The 14,563-nt window shown below is 39.0% G+C and overlaps 1 protein-coding gene across 1 annotated transcript in view; it reads left to right on the forward strand.

Moving 5' to 3' along the window:
- Positions 1–10,215: 10,215 nt before the first annotated feature.
- Positions 10,216–14,563, forward strand: part of LOC137522821 (uncharacterized) — a 158,413-nt gene continuing 154,065 nt past the window's right edge. Inside the window, exon 1 of the mRNA XM_068242926.1 lies at positions 10,216–10,352. Within this exon, the coding sequence (XP_068099027.1) occupies positions 10,319–10,352 (34 nt within the window). The 5' untranslated portion in view covers positions 10,216–10,318. The remainder of the gene's footprint in view (positions 10,353–14,563) is intronic.

A 14,563-nucleotide genomic window follows, 5' to 3' on the forward strand; every position in this document is an offset into this window, starting at 1 on the left:
TTGGCTGAAAAACACCCCCAAAGCATTAGGTTCCCACCACCATGTTTGACAGTGGGGATGGTGTTCTTTGGGTTGAAGTCTCCTCCTTTTTTACGCCAAATGAAGGAAACATCATTGTGACCAAACAATTCAATTTTTGTTTCATCTGACCATAACACAGAAGACCAGAAGTCTTCTTCTTTGTCCAGATGAGCATTTGCAAAGTCCAAGCGAGCTTTTATGTGCCTTATCTGGAGAAGTAGCGTCCTCCTTGGTCTGCATCCGTGGAAGTCTCTGCAGGCTTTCCGTTGGGCTGGTTCCTGACAGAGACACTGCAGATTTATTGCGGGATTTGTATAATCTGTAACAAAGAAATCTTTTTCTGTAAAGATTATTAAGCTGTTGCCTATCTTTTAGAGCAGAGAGGAATTTATGAGTTCAGGTCTGCTTTAAGCATTCTCTATCTATATTATGTGCATCATATTGCCATGGTGTGAAAACATTCCCACTGTGAATGATACACTTTGCCACATATTTAATCATGTTATTTGAGGTGTATTGTATATGTATTTTTTTAACATTATTACAGTTTTATAAAAACTAGTGTGCCATTTTATTAACTAGCCCCTTATTACCCATGCAAGCTGATATTGGCTAGGAAGTATGGTCAGTGCCAACAGTGGGAGATACTTTACAGGAATTTTGGGTAAGGAGTGATAAATTCTCCCATCACCCCAGTGTAAAGAACTCTTATTCCAGTGTTAAGGACAAGAAGCTCTTTACCACCTCCATAGGCCACAAACCATTGTATATATTTCTTTCTGCACTGTTCCACTTATTGGAATAATAAATCTTTATTTAATAAGCTAGTCTTCTGAGTACTAAGCAGAGCTTTACACCTCTTGGAGAGAGAGTGCAGTGTAATTGTACTACAAGTTCAGTGCCTGATTGTGTGCTTGGATTGTGTATCGCTACCATGTGTGATTGCATTTTGTGTGGTCAATGCCAACAGTGGGATGTACTTTTATAGGAAGGTGGGGGGAGGAGTGATAAATTCTCCCTTCACCCCAGTGTAACGTTCTCTTATCCCAGTGTTAAGGACAAGGAGCTTTTTATCACTTCCATAGGCCACAAGGTGATTGCTGAGTAACAGAAATGGGGGATCATAATGAAATCTAGAAGCCCTCTTTAGTAACTAGGGCTCAACCACCTAGGGGAAGAAAGTCATTTATGGTCCCTTAACACACACATGGGGACGTTGTGTAAACATTTGAATAAAGTAAACACACTTGTATTTAAAATCAAGAAGTTTTAAATCGGGATGATACCTCTTGCTTTTACTGATGGCTAACACGGTACAATACCCTACTGTGTTTAAAATCATTTACCATTCAGCATCATACTCCACCTCAGTTTTTCAAAATGTTTTTCTCTTGTAGTCTTTTGTACTTTTGAAAATTGCTCTGCTGTTTTCTCCAATTACTGTGCAAGCACACCAGGAGCCCTGACATCAGCATATTGACTTTGCTGTGAGCACTTTCTATTAGTGTAAATAAATGGATCAGGAAGGCCTGATAGCAGATCCTGGGGTGCCTAGTAAGTCTTTGGTGATGAAAGGATGGGAGATGAATCTGGGCTGGCATTTATCATGCAACATAGAGGTGCAGCAGAACATATAAAAACTCATTTGCAAAATAGATGCAAAAAAAAGTGTTCTAAAAGGAGTGTTTATTTCATTAAAAACTCTCTTCATGGTATCTGTGTTGTTATTTTTTGTTTATGTTGGTTTTTTTTACGTTGGAAAAATTGATGGTAAATAAGCACAGGCAAACGCGGGGGGGGGGGGGTGGGTTACAGCTGCCCAGAAAGAATCCCCCCTCAGACCAGGGCCGGTGCAGTGTCTAGGGACAGGCACAAATTGAGACACCAGAATATCTGCAGAGATCTGGTACTGACAGCCCTCCTGTGGTATTAGCAGTCGATGTGCCAGGTCACTGGGTCTCGCAGCATTCGAGGCCCAAACTTGATCCAAAGGAATTGAGGACCGGCACCATCAGGTAAGTATTTCGGAAGACAATCCCTCCTTTATCAAGCTCTGTCCGTGTCTAAATGAATATATTCAACATTTCACATCACATTTATATATGGAATAGACCATTCATTGGCTGCCATAGAGTGTGCATATTAAGTAGCAGTCCCCTATCAAGTCCGCTTAGCGGGACGGACGGGGATTGGTCGCCAAAATTGGCTGCAACACCATGATTGGTCTATTCCATATATAAATGTGATGTGAAATGTTGAATATATTCATTTAGACACGGACAGAGCTTGATAAAGGAGGGATTGTCTTCCGAAACGTCGCTGATATGCTTTAATGCATCTGTTCATCTGTCTACAATAAAGAGCTTAATACTTACCTGTTGGTGCCGGTCCTCAATCCCTTTGGACCAGAATATCTGCAGACATCCTGCAGCTCACAGAACTGCCCCCTTTCTTTCCCTGCTATAGTTGACTTTGAATGTAGCAGCAGCGTGTGTACAGAGCATGGAGCAGCAGCGTGTGTACAGAGCATGGAGCAGCAGCGTGTGTACAGAGCATGGAGCAGCAGCGTGTGTACAGAGCATGGAGCAGCAGTGTGTGTACAGAGCATGGAGCAGCAGTGTGTGTACAGAGCATGGAGCAGCACTATGTGTACAGAGCATGGAGCAGCAGTATGTGTGCAGAACATGAAGCAGCAGTATGTGTACAGATCATGGAGCAGCAGTATGTGTGCAGAACATGGTGCAGCTCTGGGGAACTTAACAGAGTCAGGTATGAGCACAGCCCTGTGCCCTACTGTGTGAATGCTTTACTTTCCCCTTCATTAGCAATGTCGGCTGTCCTCATTATTATCTGTATCCAAACTGATCCTGATTGATCCCGTTGTCGATCGGGAGCAGATCAGACATTTCGGAAATAATTGTCAGATCCCGTCAGTAGAACAGGAAATTGCATTCTGTGTACCCAGCATGATGTTCTATCATATTATTATACTGTATTGTGCATAGCTGAGGGATGCCTTACAGGAATCCCTCTTTGAAAATCCTGGGTTTGATCCTGCTATGTATAAATTACCTATTTACTGGGATTGGGGTGGATGTATAGTGGGTATTTTTTCTTGTTTTTTCATGTTAAAAAATTAAACTTGGCAAACCTGAAGCAAAAAAAATGATATAATGAATTGTATGTGTAGTACAGAACATGAATAGAACATTAGTAGCACAGAAAAGAGTCTCATATTTTTATCAGAATCAGAATCGCATTTATTTCGCCAAGCACAACTGGGTCGTGCCCGGAATTGGGCTTGGCACAAGAGTGCCAGTTATATAGCCTTTTTTATAGCATTCCATCATATTGTCACAGATGCCATTTTAAAACCACACTCTATCTTTCAAGCTATAAAACAAAGTAGAAATAATGACCCTTTGAACTTCCCTGCAGTAATACCTTATCTCAAGCTTCCTCAAACTGTTTCTTGGCTGTTAAAGTGCTTCAGAAAACAGGACTGTATTCAACCAAGTTGGGTCAAAGAGCTCAGGGAAGCTCTTTTGCATACATAACTCCTGACATTTTTAAACTCTTCCTGTACTGAAAAAAATATCAGACTCCTTTCTTTGCAACTAATGTTCTATTTTTTTAAGCTGCACTACAGGTACAATTCATTATCTCATAAGTTTATTTTCACTTCAGGTTTGCTTTAATGTAAATAAAAAATATCAGATAAATAGCCACTTAGAATACATGTATTATTATTATTATTATCATTATTATTTAGTATTTATATAGCGCCGACATATTACGCAGCGCTGTACAGTGTATATATATATATCTTGTCACTAACTGTCCCTCAAAGGAGCTCACAATCTAATCTCTACCATTGCTATATGTCTATATTATGTAGTATAAGTACTGCAGTCTAGGGCCAATTTTTTTAGGGGGAGCCAATTAACTTATCCGTATGTTTTTGGAATGTGGGAGGAAACCAGAGTGCCCGGAGGAAACTCACGCAGACACAGAGAGAACATACAAACTGTTTGCAGATAGTGCCCTGGCTGGGATTCGAACCAGGGACCCAGCGCTGCAAGGCGAGAGAGCTAACCACTACGCCACCGTGCTGCCCTGTGTATATAGTACTGTGAAATGCCCTATCCTATAATAAATAGGACTGAGCAGGTGGGAAGATTTTCCATCATTTTCTCCTATTTTAATTATTAAATTATGCCTCCCCTATCTGAAATGAAACAGCAGAAAAGAACAACTGTCCATTAAAATGATCATTATATCTCTGTTCACAAAGTTACTTCTTTTTAAATTTGAAACTCTTTTGCTTTACCATTAAAAGTTAGCAAATGGAAAAATACCCCGTGGCTTCATGTCTTAACTAATAAAATTGCATTTTTCTTTACAGTATTAATTTACATATTATTTAGTCAATACTTGCCCATTCTACATTCTTACCCAACCCTAATTTATCCAAACTGATCCTTTATCAGTGATACCGACATCTTTACTGCTGGCTAGGTGAATCACTGTGGGGTGGCTTTCTCCCACTCTGTGAAATAAGCAGGAATATCACCTGATCTCCCAGAGTGCTCTAGGGCAGAACACTCCTCAACATCATAGCTTAGAGTAAACTACTGGGAGGGTGCAGTTACATACCAATATACTGCAATATTTAATTATAAAAGCACTTCTGATACTGAAACCAGGAGAACTGAGGTAAAAATTTGTACCCTGAAAAATGTGTTATGTTTCACTATATGTCATTACAGTTCCTCTTTAAAGTAAATCTGTAACTATTTTAAAACTGAAAAATCAGATACGAATGGAGAGGGAAGGCTCTGGATCCTAAAGAGCTTTTCCATTCCTCTCACAATCCCCGCCTTCCAGTGCTGGTCATGGTGGACAGTTCTCACCTCCCAGCACTTGCTGTTATTTCCCCTACAGTGTTTACACACAAGTGTTGTCTCACCTCCTGCTGCTGATTGTCCTGGAGAGGAGGGGCAAGCTGCTAGAAGTTCCTCTCTGCTGTGATTTCCATTCTCAGACAGCCAAAAGGGAGAGGAGGGTGGAGTTCACTAGGCACTAGCCTATTTACGATGCTTTTCTATCTCAATTAGAGATTGGTGTAACCCCCTATGCAGGTGATATATGGTACAGTCCACACTGTTTAAAATAATGCTGACCTGGTGCCCACACAGGTGCAGCATTTGCTTTGTAAATACTCAGAAACTTTTCACCCCCCCCCCCCACTTTTGGGGGAAAATAAGTGCATCTTATGGAGTGAAATATTTACAAATCTGTGGTAAAATTGCAGTGTGCAGGGAGCGCAAGAGGTTGAAGAAAAATTATATAAAATATTGACTGATTAGCTGAATATAAAAAGGAAATTTTACGATTTAGTTATTTTTTTACAATTGTATTCCTCAGCTTTATAAGAATCGGATTGAGAAATATATATACATTTGTTAAGTTCCTTTTTTGAGCAAAAGTGGCATAACATCAAGTATTCCATTAGTTATGCAAGATAGCTATCTATATTATGCTTCTTCTTTCATGTGAAGTGCTGTCCACTGTGGCAGGAAGTAAAGTTTGCCTCACTGAATGTGAACAATAGATTATCTAATGTAATCTGAGCTGTGAGAAGTGACGTCTTTACAGATATATCACCAGCATTCTACTTCCTAATATTTTTTAACTCGCTTTAATTCACTAACACTTACTTGTTCATTATCTATGTCAGAATTCTAGTGGTTTTATTTATGCAGGAAAAAGCTGTCATAAGTGTATGGTTTAAGCTTTAATGTTCTATGCAAAATTTCAATGTGAACTGTAAAGTTATAGTACTTCTTTAATATTGCTATGTGACTGAGCATATTCCAGGCTGTAAAGCTTAAAACATTTTAACTTGCAAGCTGGAAGATTGTTGATGTACTGGTTACAAGAAGCCAAAACATTCTTTGTTAATGTCAAGGTTAGACTGCACAGTATGTGTAAGACAGAATGCTGGTTTAAAATTAACATTACTGCAATAATTATTACACACGGATATTATTAATCTAAATATTAATGATCAATACAGTCCTTCTAAAGAAAGAAATAGTTATTGTTAAACCCTATATAATAGAATCTATTACTTTGAAAGATATTTAAAATCTGTAGTCTACCCGTGGAAGATGAGAAAGTAAAACTTTTATAAGATTGTTTCAACTTGTAAGCTAGACAATTGTTGACATGTTCAGTGGCTTGAAGGCCATCACAGCCAGCAAGAATATAATGCCATGTTTTGACTATGATTGTCCTTTAGAATGTCAATAAGTTCCAAGGTTTTTGTATTGTCCCGTATTTAGGACAATGATGCCATCTGGCGGGTTCATACTTTTATAGAATCAACATTATTAATAGATTGTTATTTGTTATGAAATGCTGACCTCTGCCGGTGGACATTATATTTATTTTATAAGAAAGACAAAAATATAGACATTGATTTTATATTATTAAGATTTAATATGTAATTATTCCTTATATGATTCATTGTTTTAAGAATAATTATATAATAAGCTTTATATTTAAATAAGTATATTAGAAGCCCTGTATGTTTTAATAAGCCTTAACTTGCTGAAGGCTCTTGCAGGTCTGTGTTAGTGTCAATCTGACCTGGGAAAGTACCAAGACATTCCAACATAATTAACAGGGAACACTTTATCAGAAATGCGTCATGAATGACATTGTTTAGTCTCCATGTCTGGGTCAGCCAACAGACAAGATGGCTGTTGACGTCCATTTTTAATTACGTGCGTCAGAAATGACCTAAACAAAATGTCAAGCACTCCAAATGACGTTAATTCCCACAAGATAAGGTAATTAAGAATTTATAAACAATAATATTGTGACTTAGGTAATCAAAACATGATAAAGCATTGACGCACGAAAGCTTTAGCCAATCAGAACCTGGGATCCAGGGAAAGTCCAGATTAGGCAGCCATATTGCCTCCAACCCCTATAAAAGTAGAAGCTAAAAGCTCATAGTTTGCAGAAGCCCAACAATCTCCTGAGAAGACACATGAGGCAGAAGCTACCTTCCCACAAGTGGTTCTAGATGCTGAAGAGATGTCAGAGAAGGGGTAATATGCTTAATATTCTGGTGATTTACTTTATTAATTTTTCAGCATTAAGTTTTATTAAGATGTTAGCAAGAAGTTTTTAGAAGCTATTTTTTATGCTATTTCTTTAAGAAGATTACTACAAGTTTTACACAGCTACTAGATACACAGCTATTGATACAGATGAGACTACTTTTGATCTCATTCTACATAACACAACCGTTATATTACTTTTTGAATGTACTTAGAAGATTGATAATTGCTTGGCTCTAAAGCCTTGATAAGATGGAATACTGTTAATAAGGAAACACTACTTGGAACTGTTCATATTTTGTATATATGCTGTATGATTAAGCAAATACAATTTGTTTTATATAAAATCACATACTGAGTGCTCTGATTCATTTCAAGGTATACCGTCAATCTATAATTACTGTTATAGAGGGTTCAGACCCCACTATGCCGAATTTATATGATAGCAACACTTTAAGGGCTGGACCTTTACTGAGTTGGCAATCATGAAAAAGGCAAGAACCGCTCGGGTTTTTGACATCTAGAAGTTTTGAGTCAGGATGATACCATTTATTGGCTAACTTAAAAGAATAAAGGCGGCCATACACTTATAGATTTGTAGCAGATTCAACCATCTGATAGATTTCTGGCAGATGCCTGTCAAGTCGAATCTGACAGGAATCTATCTGATGTGTGCCACACAATAGTAACAGATTTGGAAATCTATTGGAAATCGATCTAAATGCATTTTTGCATTATTGGACCATTAGATCCAATGCAACTCTATGGGCCATCAAACTGCTGCCAACAGCAGATCGACCTAGATTTTCCATCCAGTCAGGTAGATCAAATTGAAAAAAATCGGCTAATTTGATAGAATCGATCGATCTATTGGCTAATTTGATAGAATTGATTTCTGATCGGTCTATTCTATAGAATCGATCAATCGATCGATGGCTGAAATCGACCAGTGTATGGGCCCCTTGAGAGCAAGCTTTTGGTTGTGCTGCTTTCATCAGACTCAATCCTGTTTGCTTACAAGCTGTTGGCTGCACAGCCAAAAGCTTGCTCTTATTCTTTTAAATTAGCCAATAAATGGTATCATTATGATTCAAAACGTTGTGCTTTTACTGATGGCTAACACAGTACAATACTCTACTGCTACTATTATTATCTTTCAAAGTTTTCCCAATTTTTCCGACTGACTGACTTTCATTTCTTAAATTAATGATGGCCACTCGTTTTTCTTTACTAAGCTGATTTGTTCTTGCCATAATACATATTCTAACTGCCTACTCAGTAGGACTATCAGCTGTGTATCCACCTGACTTCTCCACAACGCAACTGATGGTCCCAACCCCATTTATAAGGCAAGAATTCACACTTATTAAACCTGACAGGGCACGCCTGTGCAGTGAAAAACATTTCAGGTGACTACCTCTTGAAGCTCATCAAGAGAATGCCAAGAGTGTGCAAAGCAGTAATCAAAGCAAAAGGTGGGTACTTTGGAGAACCGAGAATATGACATATTTTCAGTTGTTTCACACTTTTTGGTTATGTACTATACTTCCACATGTGTTAATTCATAGTTTGGATGTCTTCAGTGTGAATCTACAATGTTCATAGTCATGATGAAAATAAAGAAAACTCTTTAAATGAGAAGGTGTGTCCAAACTTTTGGTCTGTACTGTATGTATAAAGAAAGTTAAATTTATTTTAAAAAAAGAGTCCCTAAGGTAACTAACTATTCATGTATTTTTTATATATTTTTTTCTTTTGTTTAATATACAAATGTTTTATTTTGGTCACTATGGGAGCGTAAGGGAGGTAAGGGGTTAATTTTAATAGGGAATTTATTTTTAATTCAATGTATTAGGTAATTGTTCTATTTGGCCACTAGATGTAACCCCCTCCCCCCCCCCCTCCCCCCCCCACACACACACACACACACTTTATTTCTGCGTACTGTGAACAGTACACAGAAAGTATAGCATGTGTGCTTTCACTTTCATTTTATCAATAACCACCGACATCTTATCGATGCAGATGATCATTGATCACTGGCACTTTGACTTATTTCTACTCCCCTGGGACTTTAAATGAAGTCCTGCGGGGCGTAGATATACTGCCTTGGGATGAGATAACTAGTTAAACCCCTAAGAAACCTATACAATTTTAGGGTGTGTACCAAGTGAAAACACTAGTATCCAGGTTTTCTTTAAAGTAGATAAATAATAATAAACGTATTAAAGTGTCTATAAATCATAAAATAAAATGTAATTCATTGAACTCACTTGTATTTGTGGGCGTTTGGATAAAGTTTATTGGAAATTACAAGGCTGCCATATCCTATACAATAAAACCTAACTGTCCCTACATACACTCCTGTCCCTGTGTCTGTGGGTTTGCGCTACTGCGCATGTGCTGCACGAACAGCAGTTGGGACAGGATGATGGGGCCAGGGAGTTAGTTGGGCGGGGCCGTAGGATGACGGGTGCGCGAGCAGCGGGCGGGTGCGTGCGCATGGGTGCGTGCGCATGCACACTGACATGCGGCGGTAGCGGCGATGAGAGAGAAAGACCTAGAACCCGTTTTTAAATGGGCTTAGGTCTACTAGTACAGTATAATATATAATATGAAGTCCTGCTAATAAATACAAGTGGTTATCAAAAAAGTGTCCCATCAATAAGTCCAACTTGAAAATAATGACAACCTTGCATACATTCAGGAGATTTATAGTATCTGATAAACGGAGCTACTCAGATATCATCAAATCCGACACTAGGCTATTTCTCTAATCAGACGTAGAGAATTTCCATTGGATTTAACACTGATTACTTTATTTTAAAATGTTCAACTAAAAAACTGAAATAGAAAATAATGACAACATTATACATTTTCCAATAACTGTGTACTTGTAAATCAAGGTGGAATTGTGGGTGAGTCCAGGTGTCATAAAAAGGCATCAATGATTTGTGAAACGATGACTGATATATAATAACACGAAGCTGTAGTGGGCGCTAAAACATCGTCAGCATTTAGCTAAGATGTACATCATAACCACACAGACATAAAAGGGAAGTGTACATAACAAAAGTGTGTGTAAAGCTCAAGGACTGAAATTCAGTTGTTTTATCAAATCCATTTCTGAGAATTTATACTCTGCCATCTGAGGAGAAGCTGCCATGTCTTCAGATTCTTCTACAGCTTTCTTCATCTGTAAGTACTGAATTTGTATTATATTTACAGGAAAGCTAAATAATACAGAGTATGGAAAGAAGGGCTGTGGAGTCGGTACAAAAATAAACTCCTCAGTTTATGAAACCTCTGACTCCAGGTAACCAAAATTGCTCCGACTCCTCGACTCAGACTCCAACTCCTTAGTCTAATGCTGGGTACACACGATGAGATTTCCCGTTCGATTTGCGGATCGATTCGATTAAATCAAACATGTTCGATTGGATTTCGATCGTTTTTTTCATGATAGGTATGCAAAATCGACGGAAAAAACGATCGAAATCCAATCGAACATGTTTGATTTAATCGAATCGATCCGCAAATCGAACGGGAAATCTCATCGTGTGTACCCAGCATTATACTTACCAGGGCTGTGGATTTGGTACAAAAATCATCTGACTCAGACTTTTCAGTTTATGAAACCACTGACTCAGACTCCAGGTACCCAAAAATTGCTCCAACTCCATAGCCCTGGTGGAAAGTAAGAATTACTTATGAATGATCCCAGTATGAAAAGGAGAATAAATTATGAATTGGATCAGATATCAATTAAGAATGTTTTTGAAACAAACATTCCAGTTGTTCCAATTAATTTTACTGATCATTACAAATTTATGAGTATTTCTGAGTCTGATGCATTTTCCTCAACTACTTCGCAAAGAAGAGTGACTATGTCACATTTTATGTGTTTGCATTTCCGGTTTTCTGATTGGCAAGTGTTGATTTTTGAAAATAGATACTAGTGGTTAAATCAATACAAAACGCAAAACGCATTTGTATGCCTTTTTCATGCGTTCCTATACTTTACATTGAAAAGTGTAACACATCATAATCATAAACACAATCGCACAGACATGTGTTTGCATTTTAAAAAAAAATCGGAACGCAGCAGTGGAAAAGGCCACACAAGATTCTTATTTTAAACAGGCTGCACTTCAGAATCAGCAAACGCATGCGTTTTGCGTTTTTGGCAAAAAAGCAGCTAGTGGAAAAGGGCCATAACTCTCTCTTTAGTTGGGTTCACAATCTGGCATCCCTATAATATTCTAGGGCAATAGTTAACTCACCAGCATGTTATTGGATTCTGATAGTTTACCTTATCTGCAGAAACACAAGAAGAACGTGATCTAAATTCTGTGTAGAATAGAGATGGCCAGAGACATGCAAATAATTATAAAAATAGAATTATTTATATATAATAATGCAAAGTGTTAGCAGCTTGGTATTGGACCTATAAAACCTACTTTTTACTACTAATTGTAACTGGCCCAATTTGCATTACATTTGCATGGAAATCACAATAATTAGCATACAGTTTGAGGCCCCATTCACACTTAGAAACGCAAAGTTATGCAGGAGTGATTTTTCTGCGATTTTACGTGGAAAAATAACTGAACACTGCAGCGATTTTGTTGCGATCGCGTTTAGCGCTTCTATAGCACTGAAATGCAATCGCCGGCAAATCACCTGAAAATGGTGCAGCCGAAGTGTTTGCGTTTTGCGTTTTTGGACGTTTTTGGGCGATTTGCGGCAATTAGCGCAAATCGCCCAAGTAAGAACAGGCCCATAGGGTTTCATTACACTAGCACTGTTAAATAGCGCTAGCGTTTTAGTGTTTTGCCGAAATTGGGCAAAACGCTCTAGTGTGAATGGGCCCTGAGGGTAGGAACACACTAGGCAGAATCAAATGTATTTTCCATAGCACATAGTGAAAAACGCATATGCGACTGCCTAGTGTGTCCCTACCCTGAAACGGAGTACCTTCACTTGTCATATCCAATGAAGGCTGGGAACACACTTAGCAGAAATGCTAGCATTGCGGAAAACGCAGAGTTTTTGCCTACAATAGTAGTCAATGGGCCGCATTCAAAAAGGCATATAAAAAATACATATGCGTTTTGTATGCGTTGTATAATATGCATTTTTAAAAATGCTGGTTTTGTTGCATAGTTTTCAAAAACACATCAAAAACGCACATAAAGAAAGTCAATGATAATGCAATGTAATGCGTTCTGTATGCGTTTTTCATGCATTTTTATATTTTTTTTATGATTTCAGATGTATTTCCGCTTCCTGTTGTCTTCCTAGTTATTTACATAAAATGCAATTAAAAAACGCATGGAATACGCATACGAACACATATGCGTTTTATATATGTGAACTGCAAATGCGTAAAAATGCAGGCAAAACTCTACAAAAACGCATATGCGGAAAAAATGCAAACGCACAAAAAAATGCACTAAAAAGCACAAATAAAAAAACACGTACATGACAGATAATCTTTCACACACAGCCTTGTGTGCACCCAGACGAAAGGAAATAGGACAACTGAAAAAGTCTCCTAAGTCATTTTGGAATCTGGATATTGAAAATGAAAGACAGCTTCACTGAGTTGCACAAAGTGCTTGTAAAATAAGCAAAAACATGCAATTGCTTTTTAATGAATAATTACTAACACTATTTGCCACAACCACATCCACCCTAATAGAGGCGACATACCATAACAGTATCAAGGAGATGTATGCAGCCTGGTAATGTCAAAAAGGGAAATTTTTTGACTGAACAAAATTAATAAAATGGTGTATTTTTACAATATTCATTTACAAATTATCTAGTCAATGTTTGCGAAATCGTAACTCACTCTGATTTACTTTCTTAAATGTAACGGTGATGCCGACATCTTCACTGCTTTCAAAGTGAATTACTATTCATTTTTCCCCCCACCTGTCTAGTAGGCAGTAACTTCAGCTTATGTCCCAGAATGCTCTGGGGGAAGAATATGTGACAACATAGTCTAGGCTACACATCACTAGGGGGGTGGTGGTACATATCAATATACAGCAATATATAGTTATTGGCTAAATATCTGTGCTTTGATATGTCGTTTCAGAAAATGTAATATATTATTTGAGGAGTTTAAAGGGAAACTTAAGTCAGTCTACAAAATGCAGTTTTACTGACCTGGGGCTTCTACTGGCCCCCTGCAGTCAGCCAGTGCCGGCGTCGATACTCTAGGTTGCTCCGGTCCCCCATCATGGCTCAGTTTCGGTTTTGTTGACTTAGCCTGTCGCCGGCCACTGCGACTGCACGGCCCTGGCCGCACGTCCTCATTTGCGCTCCTGGCACCTGGAGTGTCTTGCGCAGGGGCAGTAAATAACCTGTACAGGAAGCTCCCGGCGATGGGAGCAGGAACGAGGGCGCGTGCGGCCAGGGCCGTGCAGTCAAGGTGGCTGGCAACAACCTCAGTCAACAAAATCGAAACTGAGCCATGGCGGTAGACCTAAGCTTCCTAGAGTACCGGCGCCAGCACTGGCTGACTGCAGGGGGCCAGTAGAAGCCCAAGGTCAGTAAAACTGAATTTTTTTGACTGACTTACGTACCCCTTTAAGTATTTTAAATCATAAAATCTGAAGTGTGGCAAATTACTTAGTTTTAATAGAATTGGCATTTTCTTTCTCTTTTTCCTATAAGTGTCATCTGTTAAACCTTTATTTTATCTCTCCTCACTACCCTTTTGTCTTACTCACACTGTGCCCCCTCCGTCCTACTCTTGTTACACTGTAACTACTCCTGTTTGAGCTCCTCCTCTTACTCCCCTACCTTTCCACTTTTTTGTCTGCCTAACACTGTAACTGCTTCTGCTAGAGCTCCTCCTCTTGTGCTCATTCCTTCCCACTCTTTTGTCTGCCTAACACTGTTACTGCTTCTGCTTGAACTTCTCTTGTGCACCCCTTTCCCACTCTTGCATCTGTCTAACACTGTTTTTGAGCGCCTCCTCTTGTGCCTCTTCCTTCCCACTCTTGTGTCTGTCTAAAATTGTAACTGCATCTGCTTGAGCTCCTCCTCTTGCACCCCTTCCTTTCCACTCTTGTGTCTGTCTAATGCTGTAACAGCTCCTGCTTGAGCTCCTCCTCTTGTGCCGCTTCCTTCCCACTCGTGTCTGTCTAATGCTGTAACAGCTCCTGCTTGAGCTCCCCCTCTTGTGCCCCTTCCTTCCCACTCGTGTCTGTCTAACACTGTAACTGCATCTGCTTGAGCTCCTCCTCTTGTGCCCCTTCCTTCCCACTCTTGTGTCTGTCTAACATTGTAACTGCATCTGCTTGAGCTCCTCCTCTTGTGCCCCTTCCTTCCCACTCTTGTGTCTGTCTAAGGCTCCCTGCACATTGCAAATATGATTTGCGATTCCGATTCCG

The sequence above is a fragment of the Hyperolius riggenbachi genome, chromosome 6 (genome assembly GCF_040937935.1).
Source record: "Hyperolius riggenbachi isolate aHypRig1 chromosome 6, aHypRig1.pri, whole genome shotgun sequence".
Lineage (NCBI taxonomy): Eukaryota > Metazoa > Chordata > Amphibia > Anura > Hyperoliidae > Hyperolius > Hyperolius riggenbachi.